Here is a 24,018-nt window from a genome sequence, read left to right on the forward strand (position 1 = left end):
GTTCCAGCAGTTCTATTTCCCTGCCCATCGAAGTGCTGCAGCTGGGACCTGGTCAGACAGACCAAGCTGGGAGAGGCTGAAGGAATTGCTGTAAGTGAGATGCTGCCTTCAATCACTGCCATGCTTGTAGCTGGCAAAGATTGAAGCTTGTGTGCAACAGGCTGTCTCCTCTTTAGCTGATGGCTGTTCATCTTTCCCACTGCTCGGTTTAATACTAATGCCTCCCTTCAGCACTGCATACAGGAGGAGTTTGAGGTGTAATGTCTTTTTTTCTTCACATTTTATAAGACTCAGAAGTTTCTAGAGCCAATTCTAACAAAGTAACATCCTAAATCCTTAATTTGCTGTAAAACTTGAGGAAATGTTGTAGTACTTTGTTAGGTGGGTGGTGAAGGGATGTTGCAGTGGTTAATTTAAGCTGTAGCTGAGCAGCTCCTTATGGGCTGCAAGGCATTGAAGTCATCTGTCCTCCCATTATTCTCACTGTTGCTGATTCCATTTACCCTTAAATGATCTTAGTACTAACACAGAGTTAAGGAAGTGTATTTGCCTTTGCAAAAATGCTCATTTTGCACAAATTTACAATTCTTTTTTTAGACAGACAGCAGCCAGTGTGATAACAGCTCTTTCATTTTTATTACCAGCTCAGAATAGCTTTATTTTTTTTGATGGAGAACACTTGAAATAACGCTCATTTTATAGTACGTACTCAATCATAATGAAAAAGCAGCAATAATTTACTGGTTAAATTTACCAGAAAATGAAACAGAACAGCTGTTCTTCGCTGGTCCAAGCCTGTCGTTCTTGCTGCTTTTTTTTCCTCTGCAACCCAAACAAGGGAAATTTAACACTTCGCTTTTATGTCTCTGAAATAAGGAAATAAAGACAAAATCTCCTGCTTATTGATTCCTGCACACTGACCCTGGCAGCTGAGGAGACACCACCTCTCCTCTGTGGGGAGTTGGCTGGGAATTATATAATACAACAGGCAGTGGATACCTTCATATGTTCATCACATCATTTTTTCTGCACTAAAGTGCTCCCTGGGACCTGTTCTTTAATGTTTATTCTATTTGGTCTCAGTGGAGACCTTTGTTTGAGTTGGGACTCTTTGAAAATAGAGATGCAGAAAATCCAAGATGTACTGATTTAACTCAGCACTGGGGAATCATAAAACCAGTATTAATGACTTTCCTTTATACTCAACAGGAAGTTTCCTCTAAACAGTAACTATTTCTGCTGCAATGGACGGAGGACTTCACTTTATGTTCTGTGTGGTTACAACTGTGCTGCTCCTGAGAGAATCGAGCCAGACAGGTGAGAATGTTTGGCCAAAAATGCTGTTTCCATTCCAGTCTGGTTTTGTTCTTTGCAGCTCATTAATTCTTGTTAATCCTAGTGCTAGATTAGGACACAGTCTTAAAATCTGCTTTAGATTTGGTTATGAAGACATTAGCAGGACCGACCCTAGGGCCGGCAATCAGCTGGTTGGATTGCACTGCATCCCCAGTGTGAGGAGCTGGGGAGCTTGCTTTTGCAACTGAAACAAATACTGTTGTTTCAATCTTATTGTGGCTTTTAGGCGTTCTGTGTCTGAATCCAGAGTAAGCAACAACAGTGGTTTCCTGCAGCAGCAAACCTTTGGGGGCAAGAGTGGAGGGATGAGACCCTTCGTGGGATGTTTTTGTAAAGTCTCATAATGAGGACTTGGCTTCCAAGAAGTGTCACTGTGATGAACTTAGAGTTAGTGCTGCAACTCGATTACTTATGGCCCTTTCAGGAGTTCCTACAATGGGGCTTTGAACAGCTGCATCCAGTGCCGCTGTGGGGGAGCTGAAGCCCTCAGTACAGACTGTTTTCTTCCAAGAAACCCTAGCAGGTCTTCAAAAAAGGAGCTTCAAACAGCTTTCAGTGGCTCTAATGAGTTTCTGAAAAGAGACAAGAGAATTCCTTTGTGAAGATTTCCAGCTCCCATGGAGAACTGTAGAGGAGAGGGAAAAAGCAGGTTTTGTTTTAACAATAATGTAGAGTTGAGCACAAGACAAGAAAATGCAAATGCAAAGAATGAATAATACATAATGAATGAATACGTTGTTATATTTAATGAGAAACTCTCAGCTTTTGCTTGGAAGAGTGAAAGCATTCTGATTTCTTTGTTTTATCTTGGGTTTTTTTTTGGCTTTTGCACTGTGAATTCTTTGATTCCATGGAGCAATGATGTTGCACATTGTAGAAATAAAGAAACCATCCGGGGTAGTTAATATGCCGTACATTGACACGATCATGTTTTTAATTCTGCATCTCCGTTATTACAGTTCAGACCTTTTGCAGGTTTGGGAGTTGAGGTATTCTGGGTGTTAGGATAAAGGAAGCTGCGGATCAAATAATTCAATGGATTTTGTTAAGAGCTGCACATCAGAGCAAGGAGTAGAGCCAAGGGGTTAATTAATCTCATTAATAATACTTTTACAAGTGGATTTTTACTGAAGAGGAAACAGACACAAGGAGGAGAGGTAATACAGAAAAACAGATCAATAGCAGATCTGGTGACAGACTCAGGAGTTCTTCAGTCAATTTTCACTGGAATGAAAAGTCAGAGCACTTGTAATTCTGGGGCAGAAAGCAATTGGATGAGGCACAGAAGGATTTCTGCCCCAGTGGTTGCAAGATGCTCTGCTTTAGTCTGCTGCAACAATGGGAACCTGTTAAGAAACCCTTTTGTCTTGGAATTCAATGCTGATGAACTTCAGGTTGTTTATAGGGCTTTTCCTTAGGTATGGATGGGCTTTGGCAGGAATTGGGGGGGAATCTTTGCCATGTGAAGCTGCAGGACTGCCAGATTTTCCTTCATCAGGAGGGGCAATTCTGCAAAATCTGTTTTTCAATGTGTGAGTGATAATAATAAAGCTGGAATTAGAAACTTCTGCAGCCTGAATCTGCGTGCATTTCTTCCTCAGTTTGCTTGACATTAATACCGAGTCAAGGATAATCATTCTGTTTATCTAAGTGAAATGAGTTTATGAAAGTTCACTTTTAAGGAGTAAACATAAACTCTACAAGGAGTTGATTTTGTTGTTGTTTTTTTCAGGAGCAATGAGGAATGATGATGCTATGATTAAGGTATGTTTAAGTTCATTGGTGCAGAACTACCAATAAAGTCATATGTGCAAAAGCTCTTGGATGTTAAATCCATGTTCATTGGTGTTCCATGTGAAAGTGCATCCATGTTTCCTCTTCATCTCCGGTTTCCAACTGTTTTGTCTCCAGGAATTGCTCTCTAATGAGGCCTTAATTGGCTGCTGGCTGTTTTGTCAGCAGCATAAACTGATCTTTCTTTGGAAGATTTGTGCTTTGTACCTGAAGGATTGTGACAACAATCTAATCTGATTGATTAATTACTGTCATGGAACACACATACACACATGTTATAATGTAAACCCTGGACAAGTGGGGAAATCCACTTATTTTTCCTTTATTTTGTTATTTGTAGGCCAATGGATTGAGGGGACCAGAAGAGAATCTTCCAGTTTTGACAGTCACAACAATCTTGGTAAGGCAGTAACAAAACACTGTAGCTGGGAGTTAGCTGGAGTTACACCTTGCCTTTTATGACACTCATATTCATCAGTATATTTCAAGTGTTGTCACAATGGTGTAGAGCTGAAAGCTGTTTCAGCCTTTTCATTCTGTTATGCTTTGTCTAAGAGTTACATTATCTATAAGTTGCTTTTATCCTGAAGTGGAAATAGGTGAAGTGGTGGCATGTAATTGTGTTTCCCTGTTTATGCAGGAAGATCCCTATGCCATGGTGAGAAGTGCAGAACTGGAGGGATACTGCATCGATTTGCTGAAAGCACTTGCTTCAATGCTTCACTTCAGCTATAAGGTGAAGGTGGTGGGAGATGGGAAGTATGGCGCCATCTCTTCCAATGGGAACTGGACGGGGATGATTGGAGAGATTCTGAGACAGGTAATTTTCATTTTATGTTGGAGAAACTGCAGCATTAACAAGGAAACAAGCCCAGGAGCTGTGCTGACATGGCTATAGTCCATGTAGGTCCACTCAGCCTGGGAAACATTCTGTTTGAGTGATAGAAATCTTCAGGCAGGTGGGATGGTTGGTGATATTTCACCTTCTTCTTGCAGGAAGCAGACATTGCAGTGGCTCCCTTGACAGTCACATCAGCAAGGGAAGAGGTTGTCTCCTTCACTACACCATTCCTGCAGACTGGGATTGGAATCTTGCTTCGAAAGGACACCATCTCCCAGGATATGTCTTTCTTCCACTTCCTGGCTCCTTTCAGTAAGGAGACTTGGACTGGCCTCCTGTTTGCTTATGTGCTGACGTGCGTCTGCCTCTTCCTTGTTGCCAGGTATAAATGTGTTCTGCAGGTTTTGCTCAAGTCAATTGCTTTCCCATCTATGGAGGGATTTTAAGTACCGGGGTGTGTTTTACTTTGACTTCTGCACAAATCTAGAACCAGAGCTAATAAAGCTTAATGGCAGATTAGGAGTAGGATCTCCCAATGAAAATCGCCGTGTCTCTTGATGTGGATTGTCCACTCTTGTCAGAAGGACGGCGTGTTTGTGCTTCAGCTTTTTTGTTCTCACCTTTGTCAAAGCTGTTCTTTATCTGACCATGTTCCTGCTCAGTCCTTTCTCCTGGACTATTTTCATGCTCTGACTTTGCTGTTTTGAACAAAAGATCTGTTTCTGCTTTTCTTGTTTTGTGCACAGTCTTTTGTAGATAAGGATTTGCTCTGAGGAGCAGCCTTCATCTGATACTAAAGAATAGAGCCATTGCTGCCCCTTAGGTAGTAAAGCCCCAGGGATATTAGATCATGCAACGGTTCAAGAAGGCAGCTGGCAAACCTACAGAGAAAAGCCTCCTGAGCCTTCAGTGTTGCAAAATACTTGAGGTATTGACCAGGAGCAGTTTTGTCTACTAGATAAACTGGGCTACAGGTAAAGGAGGACCCCTGATGGAAATATAGGGCATTTCTAGGCTGTCTATTTCTAGCACATCGTGCTGCAGGATTGTTTTGTCTTTAGTGTCTGGTGTCATCCTGTTATTTCCTCTTAGGCTGAGCCCTTGTGAATGGAATGAGCCAAAGAATGAAGAGAATCACTTCACCTTCTTAAACAGCCTCTGGTTTGGAGCAGGAGCGCTCACGTTGCAAGGTGAGTTGGGAGGAGCTGATTGCATCTCCAGCTGTCCATAACAGTGCTGTGCTGTATTGCATGGTTAGGGTGCTGAGGGAAACCATGTTGAAATAGGGACACTTGGCAGTGCTAAAACACAGAGATGTGTTGATTAGGGACTTGTGCAGGTGGTTGGCTTCGGCTGAGCACTGCTATAACCCTTGCTCTAGGGCTAACCAATCACTTATGTTTTGTAGAGTCTTTTTGTGGGGTGTTTTGGGCTTGTTTTGGTTTCTTTTCGGCCAGTAATATGGCTTCAGCCCTACATAGCATGCAGCATTGATGCTGTTCAAACCAGCCACTGAGGGTACTTACTGTTGGTTCCTCTCATCTCTCAGGTGCCACCCCTCGGCCCAAGGCGTTCTCCGTGCGGGTCATCGCTGCCATCTGGTGGCTCTTCACCATTGCTTTGTTGGCCGCTTACATCGCCAACTTCACTGCGCTGCTGAGCTCTGGCAGCGAGCAGCTCACGATCCAAACGTTTGAAGATCTTGTGAAGCAAAGAAAGATCGAGTTTGGGACGCTGGATGGCTCCTCCACTTTCTACTTCTTCAAGGTGCAGTCTTGGGTCTTATACCACCTCTGCAAATGTTTTTTTCTGGGTAAGTGTTTAACACATCACTTTATCTCTTGAATTCTTGGGTTGCAGAACTCCAAGAATCCCATCCATCGGATGATCTTTGAGTATATGGACAAGAGACGAGACCATGTTTTAGTCAAAACCTACCAGGAGGCAGTTCAGCGTGTGATGGAATCCAATTACGCCTTCATTGGGGAATCAATCTCTCAAGACCTTGCAGCCGCCAGGCACTGCAATTTGATCAGAGCCCCTGAAGTTATTGGAGACAGAGGATACGGCATCGCCACTGCCCAGGGTTAGTCCTTATGTATGGCTGTGCTCTGCAGAAGGGCCATTTGAAAGTTGGGAAGCAGCACCCAGCTAACCCTGGGTAGATTCTGGGGGGCAGAATGGAATGAGTGGACTTGGGGGGCAGGATGGGGACATTGGAGCTACTTGGACGAGACTTGGGAGGCAGAATGAGAGCTCTAGAGTTGGACTTGGGGGGCAGGATGAGTTGAATGGAGTTGGGGGGCAGAAGGTGATGAGTGCACTTGGGGGGCAGAATGAGGACTATGGACTATGTGTGCCTCCGGTGGCGCAGTGGTTAAGGACACCACTTTGCAACACTGGAGGCTCGAATCCCGGGGGGTTGGACTCAATGATCTCTAAGGTCCCTACCAACTCGCACAAGACTGTGACACTGTGTAACCCTGCTTGTCACATAGCAGCAGGTTGATTAAAAATGTTCGTGTCTGTGATCTCTCTTACATGCTTTTCTCATTCCTTCCACTGCTGCCAGCATCGCCATGGACTGAGAAGCTATCGGTTGCTGTCCTCAAACTGCGTGAATCGGGTGATCTCGACTATCTGCGTAACAAGTGGTGGGAATCCAGCTGCCTTCACAGCAGAGAGAGATGGAGTCCTCTGCAGCCCCAAGCTCTGGGTGGGCTCTTTCTTACTCTTGCAATTGGCCTCGCATTAGGAGTGATTGCAGCTATGGTGGAGCTGTCAAATAAGAGCAGACATGCTGCTGGACATGTCAAGGTGGGTGACTGTCAGCATCTCTGTTTTCCTCCTTCCATTTAGTGTGGGCATTACTGCTCCCCTGTGCAGAATGCTGGCTCTCTTACCATGGTAATCTTGTTTGTCTAAGGAAGGAAATGTAATGGGGTGGGAAAATAGATGCTGTGTATTCACTCGTTAAAATCTTTGCTATGTTGTTGCTTGGGCTGTGTGACAGTTATGTAGCCTGAGCAATATAAAAAAGCTTAAAATGTTATATAGAAACATTAACTGTAATGCAGATGGGCTGCATTCCAATACTCGAATGTTTACAGAGGACAGTAAATCATCCATAACAAGTTTATTCTCAAGTATGGCTATTCTCAAGTCATTTGACAAGCAGGAAAACACATGTAAATAAAACTGCACTAGAATTTGAATGTGAATTTTGGTGTCCTTGTTCTCCATCCACTGCAATGAAAGTCCAGTGAACACTGAAAAGCTGGATTCTACGATACAGGAAAACTTATCCCCTTGTTTTTTCCCCTCTTCTTTTCCAGAAATCTTGTTGCTCCATTTTCACAGAAGAAATGTGCACCCGTCTACGTATAAAAGAAAATACAAGACAAAGCCAGGAGACTTCAGGGAGGGCTAATGCTTAAAAAAAATGCTTAAGGAATGGGCATATATTAATGTTCTACCATTTATATATCATAGGAGCTACATCACTGTAGGAAGATAATTTGCTGCAAGACTAGAGTGTTAGTTTCCTAATTACAAACACAGAACTTCTGGATTGATGGTGGAGCTGGTTATAGAAGAAAACCAAGCAGCCTGGAGGTATTTAAATTGATAAGGGCGAGAGTGCAACTGCTAGAAATTCAGGGAGGTGAAGGTGGGGGGAATCACATCCATGTTTAATTTAGAAGTTTACTATGAAAGTGCACGAATGCCTGCAGGAGTAAATGGCTTGGGACACGTTAATACGAAGCCTAATTATAGAATGAGGTACAATCTCGGAAATTAAAGCTTTCATCTGACTCTTCTAATCAAGAATAACTGCTTCTTCAGATTTTAATTATAAATAGACTGTACTTCTGCCCTCTTCTAGGCAAATGATAGTGATCAATGCGAAGGTCGTTTCTGAATCAGAAAGGACATTACAGATGCTTCCATCCCAATAATGTGGGATTTAATTGTATTCTACACAAAGGCCTAAAATCTGAGAAAGGGAAGCATTACAGTTCTGGAACTAGATTTAAGAAGCGTCTGTTTTCCATCAGAAGACAGGTTTCCTTGTTTGCCTATTGAGGACAGTTTGTCCTCATTAACCTGACTAGGACGTATTTAGGAATAAGATTCATAATTCAAATCCAAGAGCAGTAGAATGTGAGCACCAGAAAACAATCAGTTAAAGAAAGTACAAATTCAGTAGGAAAGGGTGAGTGAGCAACGGGCTTGTTTTGTTATTTTCTTGCTGTCAGAGAAGAATCTTTGAAATTCACGGGGAACAGTTTCCTTCAGTTACAAATTAAGTGGTTTTCTCATTAAGCTGTTTTTCATTTGAGGTGGAATGGCTGATAAGTGCACAAACTGTTTTGTAAATTCATGGTTCAGTCGCTGCATTTACGTACTGCACAGCTGATGGAGCAGGGCACAAATTCAGTTACTTAGAAGTGGTTTTAACTGGACTGTATGAACAGAGAGACTAATTCCTGTCTATTAAATAACTGAAGGAAACAGAAATTAATGTGTCTGTGACAGGGATAGAGCTGGTTGTTCCTGAATAAAGTGTTATAGATTCACTTTGAATGCAGTGTAGACTTAAACTTCTGATTACTGCTAAATAATTTAGTATGGGTGCAGCCTGTCCCCCTCTCCCCCCATCAGACTGTTAATAACAGTGGAAGCAGCAGGAGTTAAGAGTTCTCTAACTGTTGGTAGTGATTTCAGTTATCCACTATGTGCTCTCACATAACAGTTCTGTTTTAAATGCAGCTGAAACAAAGTTTGTTAGATTAGGAGACGGATCAGTCCTTCAACCAAATTAACTGCAAAGAGCATGAGACTGTTTGGGTAAGTTTAAAAGCTGACATGGAAAAATACAATGTCAGATTCGCTTAGCACTTTAAAAACTATTTGGTATGTGCCATGTCATTGCTGGCAGAGTAGGCAGAGATGTATAAAAAAAGGTTTCATTGACATTTAAATATATTTCTATATGAATGTCTCACAGAACAAAAAAATAAAGTCTTTTCATCACAAATACTGCATCATTAAAATAAACACTTACCAAAATAAACAATGAGTGATATACATATATATATTTGAGTGTGTATACTATAGAGTGAATCATATTGTTGCTTTTTAAGTCACAAAAGCACAATATAAATATGGAATTTCCTGTGACCTCTTTTCCCTGTTGTAATAAAAATACATTCTTTACAGTTAAAGTAAAACTAGTGCAAGTCCATTCTGCCGCTCCTGTTCACCCAGCTGACCAGATCTGTATCATTTACATGGCACTTCGTACTTGAAAATGACACTGAATATTTTCCCTCCAAGGCGATCGGCAAGCCAGGAGTTTTTGATAACAGCAAGCTTGAGGCTCTCACACTTCAAAGCTGCGTAGTAGTTGGTGTGGATGGCACGACCCATTCCTTCAATGATTACCAAGTCTGTCTTCCGTTCTCTGACCAGCACAGCCAGACCTTTATCCAGGCGGCTGAAATGAGAGGTATGGCTTAGAAATAGTCATCCTTATACATGCTATAGCTGAAAAAGCAGATGTGCTAAGGGCTTTGTCACTTATAGAAAACATGGCAGGGGATGGAATTACCGATGCCAATAAACAATAACACCTTAATCAAAATAAATGGGGTCAAAATATAGTTCTAAAAGCTTCATTAAATGTGTGCAGAATGGAATTTCTGAGAAAACACAGGTTAAGTTCTGTGTCCAAGACAGAAATTCAGTTAAAAATAATTAACAAGGCAGAATGCTTCTTATGGTCAGGTGAGTTACTGACAATGTGTAAGTGCTGAACACCAAACTGATAAGTAAGATGTAGAGCAACTAGTAAGGCTTCATCAATATTACAAGTCTGTAAAACAGACCAAGCAACTCAGTCATTTTAGTGAAGGGTGGCCAAGGTGCTTCAGAACACATAAGATCCTTCATTTGACAAAGATGAATTTGCCATTATACCTTAGATCTAAGCAAGGAGAACTTGAACCTGTCTGGACCAACAGCAGCTTCTCTTCCTTTAGTGCAGATCTTTAATTAAAAACAGGAACAAATGAAGTTACAGTCATGTAAATATAGTAATGAGACAGAAAGAATATCTAAGTATTCTTTGCAAAGCTTCTTTTCCTGCTAGGAAATCACCCAGAATAACACACGTCCATAAACAGCAGGTTCTCTACTCAGCTACCTGTCCTCTATGAGAAACAGGCTGGAAATGACACATATTTCCTTCTACTACTCTTTTTTTAACAAATAAAATACAACGTTTTAGTAGCTTGGGTCCTTATCAGGGATGACACTGACAAGAAACTGATACATATAGTATTAAGTATAATTAAGAACTGCTTTTTAACTTTTCATTGTAATTGAAATGAATCATCCTCTGTATCTTACTTCTAGTTGCAGATTTCAGACAGTTATAAGCACAAATAAGGACATATGTATGTAATAAGGAACTTGCTTCTTCCTTCTATGCTTTTTAAGATACACAATGAAGACTGGTTATATGCTTACTGAATAACTGGATCCATTGCTGCTATCCGTTCAGCAACAATCAGGGATTCGCTGTAGGTGACATCATTTAGGGCAGGGCCAGAGTTACAAGCCAGTATAACCTGAGGCAAAGATGTCAGAATAGTTCACCGATTAACACAGTCCATCTATGGTGTCAGAGCTTCTTGTTTGTTTGATGACTGCCTTTGTCTCTGGCTTATAGTAACAGAAGAACCAAGAGAAGAGAAAGCCTGGAGGCCTGGTCCTTATTTTCCCCTCAAAGTAGCCAGCGACACCAGGTGTTCTGACATTACAGATCCTCAATTAGAAGGCTTAGATCTGACCTCACCCCAGCTCTGCTTTGCAGTATGCTTACTTAGACCTCAGACTTCCAGGAATTTAGGGACAAGCTCATTGCCTCCAATTGGATCATTCCCAATTTAGGTGCAATTTAGTCTCACAAAGTGCACTGTTAGGAGGTATTTAACAAACCTTCCAGCAGTTACAAAAGCTCCATTCTATATTGGCTGTACAAAGAAATACACTTACCTCTGTTCCTCTGGAAAGAAGCTCTCTAACAAAAGGAAAGACGCCTAAAATTATGTCTATTCCACTGTTATCTGCGAAAATTAAGGCACATTTATGAGGGGGACCCTCCTGCAAGAGAAAAGCAATGCATTTAGGACTGAGTTCACAGTTCGTTTCACTGACTAGTTTGTATTATTTTGAAACACTGACTTTAAGGCCCAAGATTTTATACCCCTCTATTTATCTAGTATTAATAATTAATTAAAGACAAGTCTGACACCAGCAGCTGTGAACATGAACTTCCTTCAGAGGGGGGGGTTAGGCCTGTAATCCTGCTGCTGGGAGGCCAAGCTATCAGTCATGTTTTGTTACGCCATACAGCTGGAGAATACCATTCTCTAGAATACAAGCAGCAGCACGGATAGCTCTCTATATGGTTTTTAGGGTCAACCTACCTTTGTGGCTGTTATAAGCTAGCATGCTGTAGGGTAAACAGGATTCCCTTCTGCCAGGAAAGGGCAGGATGGACTGCTGGGGGCAGTGACATCCTAAAATAAAAAGACATTTCCTATTCTCCATTAACCTTTAGTTTATCCTATATCTGATGTTATGAAATGCAGTTCAGTCCAGGTCATAAGAGCAGAAGAACTTCTGCAGTGAATAACATGTAATTTTCCAGAACAATTTGTCAGGATGCTGCTTTAAGTTCCTTAATTAGCAATGACAAAGGAATAACTGACACTTTTGTTTTAAGATGTAATATGTAACCATTTGTAGCAGTCCAAATTTTGTCTATCATTTCCAAAGCTGATGGAATAGCAATATGCATCCCACACAGGGAAAAACAAACACACAAAACCCAGCAAAACATGCTGCTAAGTGATTGACTACTCTGAGAAAGCTCCTGCATTAATTGTCATTCTTAGCCTGGCTACTCAAACCAAATTCTTTGGTTTCTGTATGGTTCAATTGCTGGAATTACAGGCACTTCATTAGCAGAATTTGTTTTGAGTTGTCTGAGCAGGGCTATGTAAATCTGTTAGAAACAAGCTTAAGGTTGTTTAATGAGTAACGCATTCAATTACTCAACAGTTAGTGGTAGTTCTGGAATCGTACCTTCAGCCGCTCCAGCCACTGACTGTAGGAATCTTCTAACCAGGGACGTTCTGCATCACAGACAAAACCGTATCAGCATAACTTTTAGGCAAAGAGTCAATCTGTACATTATGCAAAGCAGGAAGTGTCTCTTTAAAGATGTGAAATATTTGAGCTCAGATTTTAAATGTTAAGGAGTTCCTGAGCTCTTAATTATGGGAAGTTGGTCCTGGAGTGGAATTTTTCTGATAGCAATACAGTCACATGAGTCAGCTTCTCACAATTCCACATCCTTTGGAACACAAAAAGCAATGTTCCACTGAAACTGTAAGCTGTATTTCAGATAACACCAGTACTAATGAGTCCTTGTCACCAGCAGAACTGTCATTAAATGCCATCACACCCTTCTGTACTCTTTTATTAACACAATATCCAGATCTAACCAACACTACAGATCTCCCCCCTATACCTTGCAGTTTTGACTTGGCTTCTTCAAATCCAAACTGTGGCTCACTTTCCAGAACACTGTATCAGAAGAGAAATAAAGGGTACATAGTTAAGCAACATCAGCTCACTTAACTTGAATACTTATATAGCAGGCGGTCGGCAAATTATTGAAGTCATTATAACTGGCAGTATGGACAGGTCCAACGACTGAAAAATAGATCCACCCTTAAAAACAAAAGGCTTGTATGTACATTAAATTAGAGTTAAATTAGAGATTAGCAAGCACTACTCTATGGGGAAAAAAAACAAATACAAAACCTTTGGATCTGCATATGACCACAAACGTAGTAATGATCATAGCCATAAAACAACACTTAAACTTTAATCTGGAGATTGGTCTGCACCATTTTAAGTTGTATTTGTGTGAAGGCAGGAAAAAAGGATAAATTAACTAGAGAGGTTTTAAAAGCTATTCCTATTGGCTGTATGTGTAGCAAAGTAGCCTCAGACTTAGCTGGTGATGAGGATGTACATAATGAGGCTAGATTCTAAGCTGTCAGTTAAAATATTACTCTATGTGGGCAGTGCTTGCCAGTCAAGTCTCATAAAGGATAAAGTGCCTTAAGTCTATACCAAGCGATGTTTAACTCTTAGCTTCTTCCTCAAAGAGAGGGAGAGCTACACTTACACAAGTGGCAATGAGACTAATTGCTACGATTGGGGTCAGTTCAAGTTTCTGCAGCTGTGGGCAGCATTAGAATTAACACAAGTCCAAGTCGCCTTGAATCACCTTGTTTGGAATTGCACTTTTTTGTTATTTACTCAAAAGGGGAAAACTCCTCAATGATGCAGAAAGGGAAATGAAGAAGTGCTGAATGTTCACTGCAAAACAGTGCCCACCTCCCCTGCTCCTTATTTATCCTGCCAGATTTTAAGGGTGGAAATATAAACTTTGCTGCACCACAGCAATGCTTAGAAACAACCAACACGTGATTAAGGTGGAATACAAACTACAGTTAGATTGGTGCATTTCATTTACTTATTTCTAAAAGAAAAAAAACCAAACCAAAACAAACAACAGTTGGATATTCTATATCTTAAAAGGGTGCTTTTAAAATATTTAACACCTACTCTGAGACTGCTTTTGCTCCCCAGTCAAAGACATTCCCCGCAAGAAGTCCTTTCACCAGAGCAAACTGCCTCTCCTCCCAGCCTAATGAATCCAAAGATTCGATTACGCTTTGAAAACATTTTAAGGCTATGCCATTTTCTTTCTGCTTTACCTGTAAGAAAGACATGAAACATCGCATTTACGGACAAAAAATTCTTACCCATCACTGGCTGTCTCAGTCCCAAGACCGCGTTCAAGCATTCTCCTCTACGTTCATGGCCTCTAATGGACCAACAAGTTACTGTTATCAGCATGCTTAGTACCAACAAGAAAAAAGTTTCCTGGGATTCTAATAAACAGCTTTATTAGTGCTAGCACGTGTAGGCTAAGAATTACTTGTCTTAATACACAAGAGGTATGGCTGATTGTGGGCAGACACAAAAAAGAGACTTAAGTAAGACAGGTAGGCTGTGTGAGAAGGCTCACCACCAGCAGGTCTGCAGAAGATGGGAAAGTGTGGGTTGTGTTTTAATTTTGCATCAAAAGGTTCATCATCCTAAATGATGAAGGACTGTCATGATTAAGGATTTTTTCCCCCCCACTTCTATCTCCAATGAGCTTCAAATGTTACACAGCTAGTTCTTTTTTTTCTTAAAAAGGAAGGAATTGAGTGCCATCTTTACATCAAGATCTCTTGGTGGCACTGTCTTATCTGAATTAACAACCGTTTGTCCTGAGAACATCAACAACTAACCAGTTAATACTGTTCATCTCTTCTATGTAAGCCACTACTTATACAAAGCATTAGAGTACAGAAACAGCGTCTTGAACTCACACTGTCTGCCCTGTAAAGCAAGAACAGCTTACCTTCGAGTAAGGATCCGGAAAATTGAACTCGTTTAAACAGTGTTCCCTTGTATCCAAAAGACTTCTAACTGTTAAGGTGCCATATGCACTTTAAAAAGGAGAGGGGAAAACAGATCAACTACTTCAAACAGAAAAAAAGAGTGATTTTCTCCTGTTTCCTCTATTAAAAGGAGGAATTCCAGACAGTTATAGCATGTAAGACAAACACTTCAGTTACAAGTCTTCACATGCTACATGTGCTAAATACTGCCCCTATGTGGTAAATCTATTGCACGGATTATTTAAATACAGAGAGGAAAAATGTCTGGAACAAAGATGCCAGATACATTTTCAGTAACTTGTAGATCTTTAGTCATTTTTCTGCTGAGACAGACAGAATTTTTCAGTTAAATTCTAATATGGAGGATCCCATGTTTTGTTCAGAAGACCTGACGCATCAACTTGTTACTGCCTTCAGCCTACTTAGCTTTAAGCTTGCTCTGCTTAAGAACAAGAGCTTTTATTTAGCTTTCAGTTAACTTATAGTTGGCTTTTAATTTGCTCTGCTCATCAGAGGTGGCCAGATTTCAAAACCAGGGAAATTAGGACACTTACAAAGGCTGCTGTCTGAGTGTCTGGAGTTTGTTCCAGTATTTCTGTCGGAACTTTTCAGCTCTCTCAGGTGCATCAACAGAATCTGGCTGACTGGCTGCAGCACGCTTTGCCACCTGGTAGGGAAACAAGGCACTGGAGTTACCACTTGAATTTTTCCTTTGTGCAACCTGCTTTTCATCTGCTCTGTTTTTCACTTCCTGCACACCCGCTTGTCCCTCCCACATGAAGATGTTCTAACTATGCAGACCATTTGTAGGTACAGCTCCTCTGATATTTACCCCATCCAGCGCCTCCTCAAAACAAGTAAGCCAGTATTTTCTGGCCATGGCATCATCCGTGAGGTCAACAGTGTCTGGAATATAAGTTGATGGATCCTTCAGCAGTGGCAGGTTAACCAGCGGTCTCTCCAACCTATCCATTTCAAACATGTCAAACTAGGTGAAAAACAAGAGAGGTTTATTAGAACTTATTCAGAAATTGATTCACTAGAAATTAAACAAGCATGAGGCCTACTGAATCCCATCATCGAACGACTCAGATTTGCAGACATCTGCACATTACAGATATTAACAAGGCATCCTATTGAATCTATCAGATTCAAAATTCTGAAGTGCCACAGCAAAGCCAAGCTACTTCAAAGAACGGGCAGCAGCAGCAGGACGTCTCCCTCTTTTAGTGATGCTGAGCAAGACAAAGCAGCAGCCACAGTCTTCTAGGAAATACCACGTCAAACCACCACACATGACATAAGACACCATGTCAGCCACTTCTGCTAAGCAGCACAGTCACAGGGGCAAGGAGCAATTCAGAATAACCATCTAAGTTCAAATCAATAAGTGCCAACACTTAGCTCTAGGAAAGGCAACCACATACTGTACCACTCCGGGTCCTCTGCATGGGGTAGACATCAGGTGATGTGCTCATAAGACCAGAACTCCCAGCATAATTCTCTCCCCAGCTATATTGATTTGGATCTAAAAAAGAGAAAGAGAGAGACACATAATCTGAAAATAAAACTGAAAACACTCGCATGAATGAGTCTGGAGTCAGCATCTCTACAGAGAAGCTGCTCCACTGCAAAAGCCATTTTTTCTCTTTGCCTTTAAAAATAAATGTATTTTTTTCCCCTCTAAGTCCCAATAGGAACGTTTTAACTACTTGATGAATTATCTAACTCTACAGAGCTTCAAATTAAACTGAGTGAGACAAGACAATTACAATTCAATAACCATTTCTTTCTTAACCGCATTCTTTCTTTAATCATTATGGGCTATAAAGAGCAGGATGTCCTCAAAGCACTATGGGTGGCTAAGGCTTCTATTATTGGAGAGTTTTTTTCTTTTTTAAGTCCATCATTAACAAAATAGATTGCAAAACTCTCAGAGCACAAAGTAAGTTTGACGTGAGCATTAAAGTTACTTCTAGATTTTTTTTCCTTTTGAGTGTATGGAAGTTCAGACGTACACCATATGTCCAACAGAAAGAATATCTTCCATGTCTAAGCAGCTCTGAGCCAAGTTCCTTGCTGTTATCTATGGAGTGGGTACAAAATGAATTCCACATCCACTGTTCTGAGATACGCTTGATATTTACTAAAACTAAGTACCATTAGCAACCTGTTATTTGTTCCACTCTGATGAACTGAATGGCACGTAGTACAAGAAAAGAGAAAACAAGAAAATACAAATGGCAGAATTCAACCAAAGCATCCTATGCCCCAAGAATGCTGGAAAGAAGTGTCTCATCCTTCATAAACATTTATGAGGCTTTTCACTCTCCAACGAACACAGTTTTGAGATGCTGTTCTTCAGTACATTAACTGAACTCAGAAGCTGGCCTCTTTAAGAGGAAAAAAGTTCTCAGGAACTCAATTTCCCTGATTGCATTTAGAGGTACGACTGCTCTTTGCAGAAAGGCAGAAAAGAGAAGAGCCAAATCCTGCTGGATTCTCAGAGGCAAGCAGGAAAACAGTGAGAAATTATCACATCCTTGCCAAAATATATCAAAGCAAAGCCCAGCATTTGTGTTTATTAGTGCCAAATGTGTTTATCTAGGCAACAACTTACATGCAGCCTCTTAAGAGAAACTTGGACATTACACTGACATTTCAGAACACAGCATATACAGAACATAGCAATGCTGTACTTACTGTCTTGTTCAGCTCCTTTTAAAAATGCCCCAATGGCTCCCAGGTAGCCTTCATGTCTCAGGAACAATGCCTGAACCTCTCCCTGCCACAATATGAAACATTGCAATTGGATGGTCCCTGATGGCTAACATGTACTTCTTTGTCACTAGATTTACACTTAAATTTAATAGAAACAACTAGAAGATGATAATATTCATTTGTACTACATTCTAACACATTCAGTAAGTTTAACGATGCACCAAAAAAGGGTGTTTCTGAAAGACAGCGTCAGGAGGAACTGCTAACATACATCATCCCACAATTCTAAGGCAGCTGGAGAAAAAAATACATGCAGAAGTGGTGTGTATTCTAAGCCTGCACAACCACAGAAGCAGAGGGAAGCCAGTGCTTCACTAGCAAAGACTGCTGCAATATTCCATGAGTACTCAACTCCTCTTGCTTGAACAGGCTGAAAATGTAAGATCTGATTTCTTGGTCATAACATAACATAAACGTGTGTCACTGTGCATCCACCACACCCAAGCCATTGCTTAGTTTATATTGAACATGCAACAACAGTCACCCTGTATACTACCATAGACAAGCATTTTCCCCATGAATTTAATTAAGTTTAAATGTTAACAAGAACGGTAGGGAGAACAGGACCTTCCCTCCACATAACACCTTTTGTTTTCTTATTGTGAGATGCTGTCCCCTCTGAAGGAAAATAAGCTCTGTCTACTGCATGTCATGTAAGAGAAGTTAACACTGGGCTTGAGCTGTAGTGAGGAAATACATCATTCACAGCAAGATTCTGGATAGATAAAACTGTGCTTGCAAGAATCTAAAGCTACAGCTTTCTTGAAACTCAACCAAGTTCTTACAGAAAGACTGCAAGGCTGAAACAAGGGGAAATACAAACATTCTATAGGAGTCTCTTGCCTGAAGCACTGAGGAAAAAATAAACTGTAATAGTGCGATATGCGTTGTGATGGAGGAGGAACTGATCTACCTGTGATGAGCAGCACCTCAGCTTTTGGACTAAGCCATTTTCCCACTGAAATACCTGAAATTTTCCCACTGAAATACCTTTAGTGTTTGCCACAGTTTCAAAAGCTGCAAAGAATTACAGCTTGCTTCCTTTTTAAAAATAAATGAAAATAATAATAAAATCAACCAACCAACAACTACTGATACTAGTTGCTAACTATCTCAGCAGAGCAATCCAACATTGCACAGCCTGGGGGTGAAAAGAAATAGATGAAGTCAGCAAGAGGAATTGAATAACAATGGTAGCTATCTAAACAAACAGTAAGAGCTCAGTCCTTGGCAGCTACAAGACAGCTGTCCAACAACCAAACAAATAAATAGAGAGAGGCCAGACAGAACTCCCAGGAAATTCACATTTATTTTACCCCTCCCACGACAAGGCCCTGCCTTACCTACCTACCAGCAGCCCTTACTTAATGTGTCACTTCACTTAGCAAAGTTTCCCAGTCACCTAGAAAAAGATACCTAGGCACATGAATTTGCAAGTAGGAAAAATGCTGTTTTCATTACCTTTGAGAAGAAGTTGATACTGAAGGTTATTGTGCGCATGGTAACAGGGTGACCCCGAATAAAGAATCCTCCAAAATATATTTTATCTAAGTTATGGAGTTTGGCGTAGAGGCAGGCAAGCTGACCAATGTCATTGCTGATCATATGTAGTAAACTTTTTGCCATATCTTCTTTGGAAAACTCTTAAAGGAAGAAAACAGTGAGATAAATTAGTACAGCTGAAGAATGCTCAAAGGGACTGGTTACAGCTGGGGGAAAAGAAACAAGAGGAAGTTTGTTCAAGTAGCAAATCCAATCTGACGGGCAATATAAGATATTATTTGTATAGCAAATCTTCAGTAGATTTTTCTCTACTAATACCTTTATCTGCTGTAGTAGATTTCCCAAAGCTGCTGGCTATCAGGTTCCCACTTAGCCCCAGGGTCTGGCAGGCGCCTCCATACACATCTTTCACCAGCATGTCCACGTTTGTGTGCTGTCCTTTGGAAGCGAGTTGCAGCAATTCATCAAATTTCTGAGGATGAGAAGCAGAGTTACTGCTGGTATTTGGGACAGAGATCCTCGTGCACACAGCAAGAGCTCTAAAGCATTCTTAGTGACAGAAAGAAATATGGGCTTTGGCTTGGAACCAACCCTGCCAGTAAAAGATGCATCACTTCTACCTAGAGTCCACATCTTATCACTGATCTTACGTGGAGAGCCTTTAGTGCACAACTCTCCTCTTAAATGTTCTGCGGAGGGCTTGGATCAACCTCAGTCATTCCGTGACTCTGTAATCTGCACGTGTTTTGTTGCACGTTCCCTGAAATCTTAAGGTTGAGTGCAGGATGAATCACGTTGTCTACCCTGCAGTATTCTGGAGAACTGGAAGCTCTGGCAAAATGATATCATCCAGAACCAGTACAGCATAAAGTCAAGCAGAATTTGCCAAGTCCTCTCCTATGTGCAACCCCAGTGAATAAAGAATTAAAGCAAGGTGGAAAATCAACTTTATCCAGCAATGTAGGGAGGATTTTTAGTATTTCAGCAAGTAAATTACCAAAAAGTGATCCCAGTCTAACATCTTTAATCTCCTCCAGATTAATGCATATGAAACAGAACCTTTACACATCTCATCTTGGAACGAAGTCAGCAACACAGCAAGTAGAATTAAGTCTTCTTCGGGCATACAAAAATATAAGATTAAAAAATGAACAGACAAAGTCTGCCTTTACAGATATAGAAATGACTGTCCCCGAAATTCAGCTTTAAAAAACCCCATCTGCGTTATCCCAGCAGTTTGTGTCATCAATTTGCTAATTCCCACTTCTACAAAGACATTAAAAAAAACAGCAGACATTGTCATGTTCTAAGATTCCTTTTTGAAATGCATCAAACAAAATATTCTGAGTACGGGTCTTCCCTTTGACATTTTCTTATCCAGTGGCTATGTAACTCTAGCTTTCTCTACACTGGTGACATTTAGTGACTCCTATTTAAGTCACATGCAACTCTGAGACAGGAAAAAACAGCATGATTTAAGAGCTGAGTTAGGCAGAGCAGGCCTTGTTCTGGCAGATCACCAACCTGAGATTTAAGCGCTGAGTCCCTGAAAGTGAAAAGAATAGCAGAGGTACAAATCCCCTCCTGCTCTTGCACACTTTGCAATAATTAGGCACCCTGTTTTGCTTCTGTGGATACTACTGCAGACGCACACAGGATCACTGTTTTGCCACAGAGCATTTAATCGCTTTTGTCCCTGCATTCTACTTGTATCCTTTTGCGTGTAAAGCTTCCCTTTATGCTTCAGAAGCATGAGAAGTATGAACACAAACCAAGTGTTCAGTCTTTATCTAACAGTCCAAGACCACAATGCTCCTCAGGGAAGTCATTAAAATTGTCCCAAGCACGACAAAACTGCCCCTTTCTGCACAAAGACAACAGTTCTCAAATAAAAGAATGCTCTGCAAGAGATACACTTTTTTTTCCCCACATCTTCTACTTTGGGCTTCTAATTTCCCATACAAATACCACATATGTCTCCCTGTTTAAAGAGTTTGGCATTCCACTATTTGAGGCTTTCTCTTAGCATTCTGTATATTCACACACTCCTTACAATTGAGGTTCTGATACCTTTGTTTTAGTGAGCAGCGCTCCAAGACCCCAGAAGGTTCCACCTCCAATTGAGCTCCCTCCTATCCATTCAAATTTATCTTCTGATTCTACCTGTCGACAAAACAGAGCACATTTATAGAAAGTCCCATTATAACTGTTAATAATGGCAGCCTTTGTCCTGTCAGTTCATACAGCAGCTTTTCTAAATACCAAATTAAATCTGATTTGAAACAGATTAACTACAGTAAGGAATGGGAAAGCATTCCTAACTCTGTATGAAATTGAAATGGAAAATTGTAAAGTTTCAGCTCATCATCATCAATTCCACAAATACAAAACCAAACCAACAAAAAGACCCAATGGATTTTAGCAACCACTCACCTTCACTATTGAAACCCCAGAGCCAATATTCACCAATAGGTATGGGAAAATGTTTGGGTGATTGGTCTGGAATCGGAACTCTGTGTCTGAATCTTTCTGGTATGCAAACACTTCATGGGGGATGTTCCTTAGCAGAAAGTTACACCCTTTGATCAGGCAGGTCATTACATCTTCTTTATCTACTCTGAAATGGGGAAGGAAAAAGAACTTATAAATTTCACAGCCTTATGGATAAGCAAGTGCTCTTTTACAACATGAGTTTTTAAGACTTTACAAGTCTTTACATGCAGCAGAAGCTCAGATCTTTTAAACCACGAACGCCAGATTTGCATATGCTCCACCATTCAACACACAGACCAAAGTGAGATTGCAGTTACAGTCACTTTGATCTTACGTTAATTGTCCCTCAGTGAAAGTACTCCTGCTCCTGTCTGCACCTCCACTGCAGCTCCAGTGCTAGTACAACTATACATGTGCCCATGTGATAAAGTAGGCCAGGATACCCATCTGGCTGTTAACAGAACTATTTTCTAACAAGTTATTTAAAAAAAGCAGCATAAATGAGATAAATAGAGTACCTTAGAAACTGGGGAATACACTGTGGTGCTCTGAAGTCCTATTCCAGCAGCATCAGGTAATGATCTATGCTGGTGTAAGTGAATGATAGGATTATCTGTACTTACAGCAGCTTTTTTAGCATATGGCTTTTGATAAACGTGTGAATGCTGAACCCTTCAGTTTCCTGCAGGGCTCTGCTTCTGCATGAAGTCTAGGCAGGATCTATGCAATAAATTACTGCCTTGTTTCAATTATTTACCTTCTGGGCAAGCTCAGAAAAACAGTAGAAGGTTTTTGTGACTTCAGAACCCAGGGAGCTACAGAATTAGCTGCATACTGAATTAAAAATAGAAGCTTTCCAGCAACACTTTGGCTTTTAATGACACAGCCTCCTTGTAGATATCATCTTTTGATTTTAAGTAATGACTCATAATTAAAATAAATACAACTCATCACAGTATCTGATCAAATTCCCAATTAAATTTGTCTGTAACAAACTTATTTCCTGCTTGCTATAACTCCAAAGTTGTACTTTATACACAGCTGGAGGTTTTGTGTAGTTGGATGGTGATTGAAAGTTCAACAGCACATCTGAAGTGTGCCACTGATAACTAGGAGAGCACCACTGAAATGCTGCAAGCTGGGAGGTGAAGAATAGAAAAAGATCATTGTAATACAGAGGAATTTAAGTAAGTAAAAAGAGCTGTTGCAAACCAATTGTTTCTAGAAAAGCTGTGATAACAACACACTTCTCCCTGGCATTGCCCCTCTCCTTAAAGCCACACGGCTCTCTAGTGACTCTCCTACCAACCTCTGCTGTGCCAGTTAATGACACAGCATCCCTTTGCAACTCCTGCTAATTAACTACTGTGTTCAGCCTGACCCCAGCAAGATGCACACCTCTCCTCCAGCCTCCACTTTGCTATGCAGATGGCTTTTAAGGGTAGAATGGCAAAGTAGAAAGTCTGCCCGCTACAAGGCAGTGAAGTATCACTTCAACGATACTGAACTCGCTTTAAACAGTTTCACTTACTTCAACCCCAACTTCTTCTCAATAAGATCTTTAAATTTATAGGCACCACCACCTGTAGCTTTGATGACTTTAGTCTCTGTATTGACAAGATGGTCTTTGATGAAATCTAGACAAGTTTCGATATAATTGTTCTCAAACTTGATGAAGTGAAGTCGAGCTGTGATCTCCTCCTGAACTGATATTTCATACAAGGGTTCATTTTCTATGTCCTTTAAGAGAAAACAATTAAAATATATATAGTAAATTTTCTTCCATGCATGAAATCGAAACACGTTTGAAACAACATTTTACATGTTTTTCAGAAGCACTGAGTAAATTGCAAATCATGTTTTCTATAGTAAGAAGTACTAGACAGCTTTCAAACAAGGCTTCTATTGTACTATGAAAAGCCCAGTATCTTACTCCCAGTTCTGGTTCTACCTTTGTTATGAGTCAATCCCATGTAATTCGTTAATGATGCAGTCCTTACCTTTCCAGAATGATCAAAGGATCTCACTCTTGCCACTTTGTGCTGCACAGTTGAATAATAAGCCAACTTGGTTAACGAGCCACCTGTTAAAAGAGATGACAACTTATGATTAACGCCTCACCTTAGAGCAAACCACCTAACTTATGTTTACACATGCTTTACCTAAGAGTCCTTAGCTGACTTCTCTTCTTCTAAGGCCAAATACAATTAAGCTAAGTGCATAACACAGTGATCAAAGAACCCTTGTCTTAAAAGCTGACCTTTACAGACTGAGTAACTTGATTTACTCATTTTAATATGGGCAAAAATGGTACCTGCTGACTTAATTGAGTAGATGTTTGACCATGAACATACAGGGCTGGCAAAACGTTTGTTAAAATGCACTTTTTTCTTTCCTCAGATAAAGGAGAGGTACAAGGGGAAGCCTCTTCAACCACTCGTGTATTAAAGTATCTGTAAGCTTCATAAAACTCAGCTGCTGTGGTTATTTGTGGTTATTGGAGGAAAAACATTACTTTTAACTCATATAAAAGTAGTGTGGGCCACAGACCGAGCACCTTTATCATACAAAAGGTCAGCTTTAACTTTGTACTCATACCTCAAACGTGACTATAGGGCACACAGAAGGTCAGTTCTATCTCATAGCTGA

At 40.6% G+C, this 24,018-nt stretch overlaps 2 protein-coding genes across 9 annotated transcripts in view; one reads left to right on the forward strand and one right to left on the reverse strand.

Moving 5' to 3' along the window:
* Nucleotides 1-9,086, forward strand: LOC107323454 (putative glutamate receptor). 2 transcript variants are annotated; one of them, XM_015882560.3, is made up of 11 exons: nt 1-90; nt 1,210-1,317; nt 3,089-3,120; nt 3,491-3,550; nt 3,791-3,970; nt 4,147-4,373; nt 5,084-5,181; nt 5,541-5,758; nt 5,852-6,077; nt 6,564-6,808; nt 7,327-9,086. In XM_015882560.3, exons 2-11 carry the CDS (start codon nt 1,245-1,247, stop codon nt 7,426-7,428), a joined length of 1,461 nt encoding a protein of 486 aa, XP_015738046.2. In that variant the 5' UTR covers nt 1-90; nt 1,210-1,244; the 3' UTR covers nt 7,429-9,086. The 2 variants fall into 2 exon arrangements, with proteins under 2 accessions (XP_015738046.2, XP_015738047.2); XM_015882561.3 differs by lacking the exons at nt 1-90; nt 1,210-1,317 and adding an exon at nt 2,292-2,513.
* Nucleotides 7,113-24,018, reverse strand: part of PANK4 (pantothenate kinase 4 (inactive)) — an 18,322-nt gene continuing 1,416 nt past the window's right edge. Inside the window, exons 2-20 of one of the 7 annotated variants that reach the window (XR_014931863.1) lie at nt 23,370-23,452; nt 22,901-23,109; nt 21,310-21,493; nt 20,947-21,039; nt 19,195-19,348; nt 18,835-19,016; nt 17,296-17,377; nt 16,020-16,120; nt 15,425-15,580; nt 15,147-15,259; nt 14,553-14,640; nt 13,706-13,857; nt 12,597-12,652; nt 12,149-12,198; nt 11,488-11,580; nt 11,054-11,161; nt 10,526-10,626; nt 9,974-10,042; nt 9,076-9,491 (exon numbers count right to left, since the gene is read on the reverse strand). Coding sequence is in view for 3 of the 7 variants with exons in the window: in XM_015882538.3 (XP_015738024.1) it covers nt 9,278-9,491; nt 9,974-10,042; nt 10,526-10,626; nt 11,054-11,161; nt 12,149-12,198; nt 12,597-12,652; nt 13,706-13,857; nt 14,553-14,640; nt 15,147-15,259; nt 15,425-15,580; nt 16,020-16,120; nt 17,296-17,377; nt 18,835-19,016; nt 19,195-19,348; nt 20,947-21,039; nt 21,310-21,493; nt 22,901-23,109; nt 23,370-23,452 (2,195 nt within the window). In the remaining 4 variants the exon portion in view is untranslated. Of the gene's footprint in view, nt 9,492-9,973; nt 10,043-10,525; nt 10,627-11,053; nt 11,162-11,487; nt 11,581-12,148; nt 12,199-12,596; nt 12,653-13,705; nt 13,858-13,905; nt 13,968-14,552; nt 14,641-15,146; nt 15,260-15,424; nt 15,581-16,019; nt 16,121-17,295; nt 17,378-18,834; nt 19,017-19,194; nt 19,349-20,946; nt 21,040-21,309; nt 21,494-21,887; nt 21,937-22,900; nt 23,110-23,369; nt 23,453-24,018 lie in introns of those variants that run through there. The other 6 variants (XM_015882538.3, XR_014931864.1, XM_085509178.1 and 3 more) reach the window with 6 other exon arrangements.

This window comes from Coturnix japonica, chromosome 9 (genome assembly GCF_054131305.1).
Source record: "Coturnix japonica strain WE chromosome 9, WE-NBRP24, whole genome shotgun sequence".
Lineage (NCBI taxonomy): Eukaryota > Metazoa > Chordata > Aves > Galliformes > Phasianidae > Coturnix > Coturnix japonica.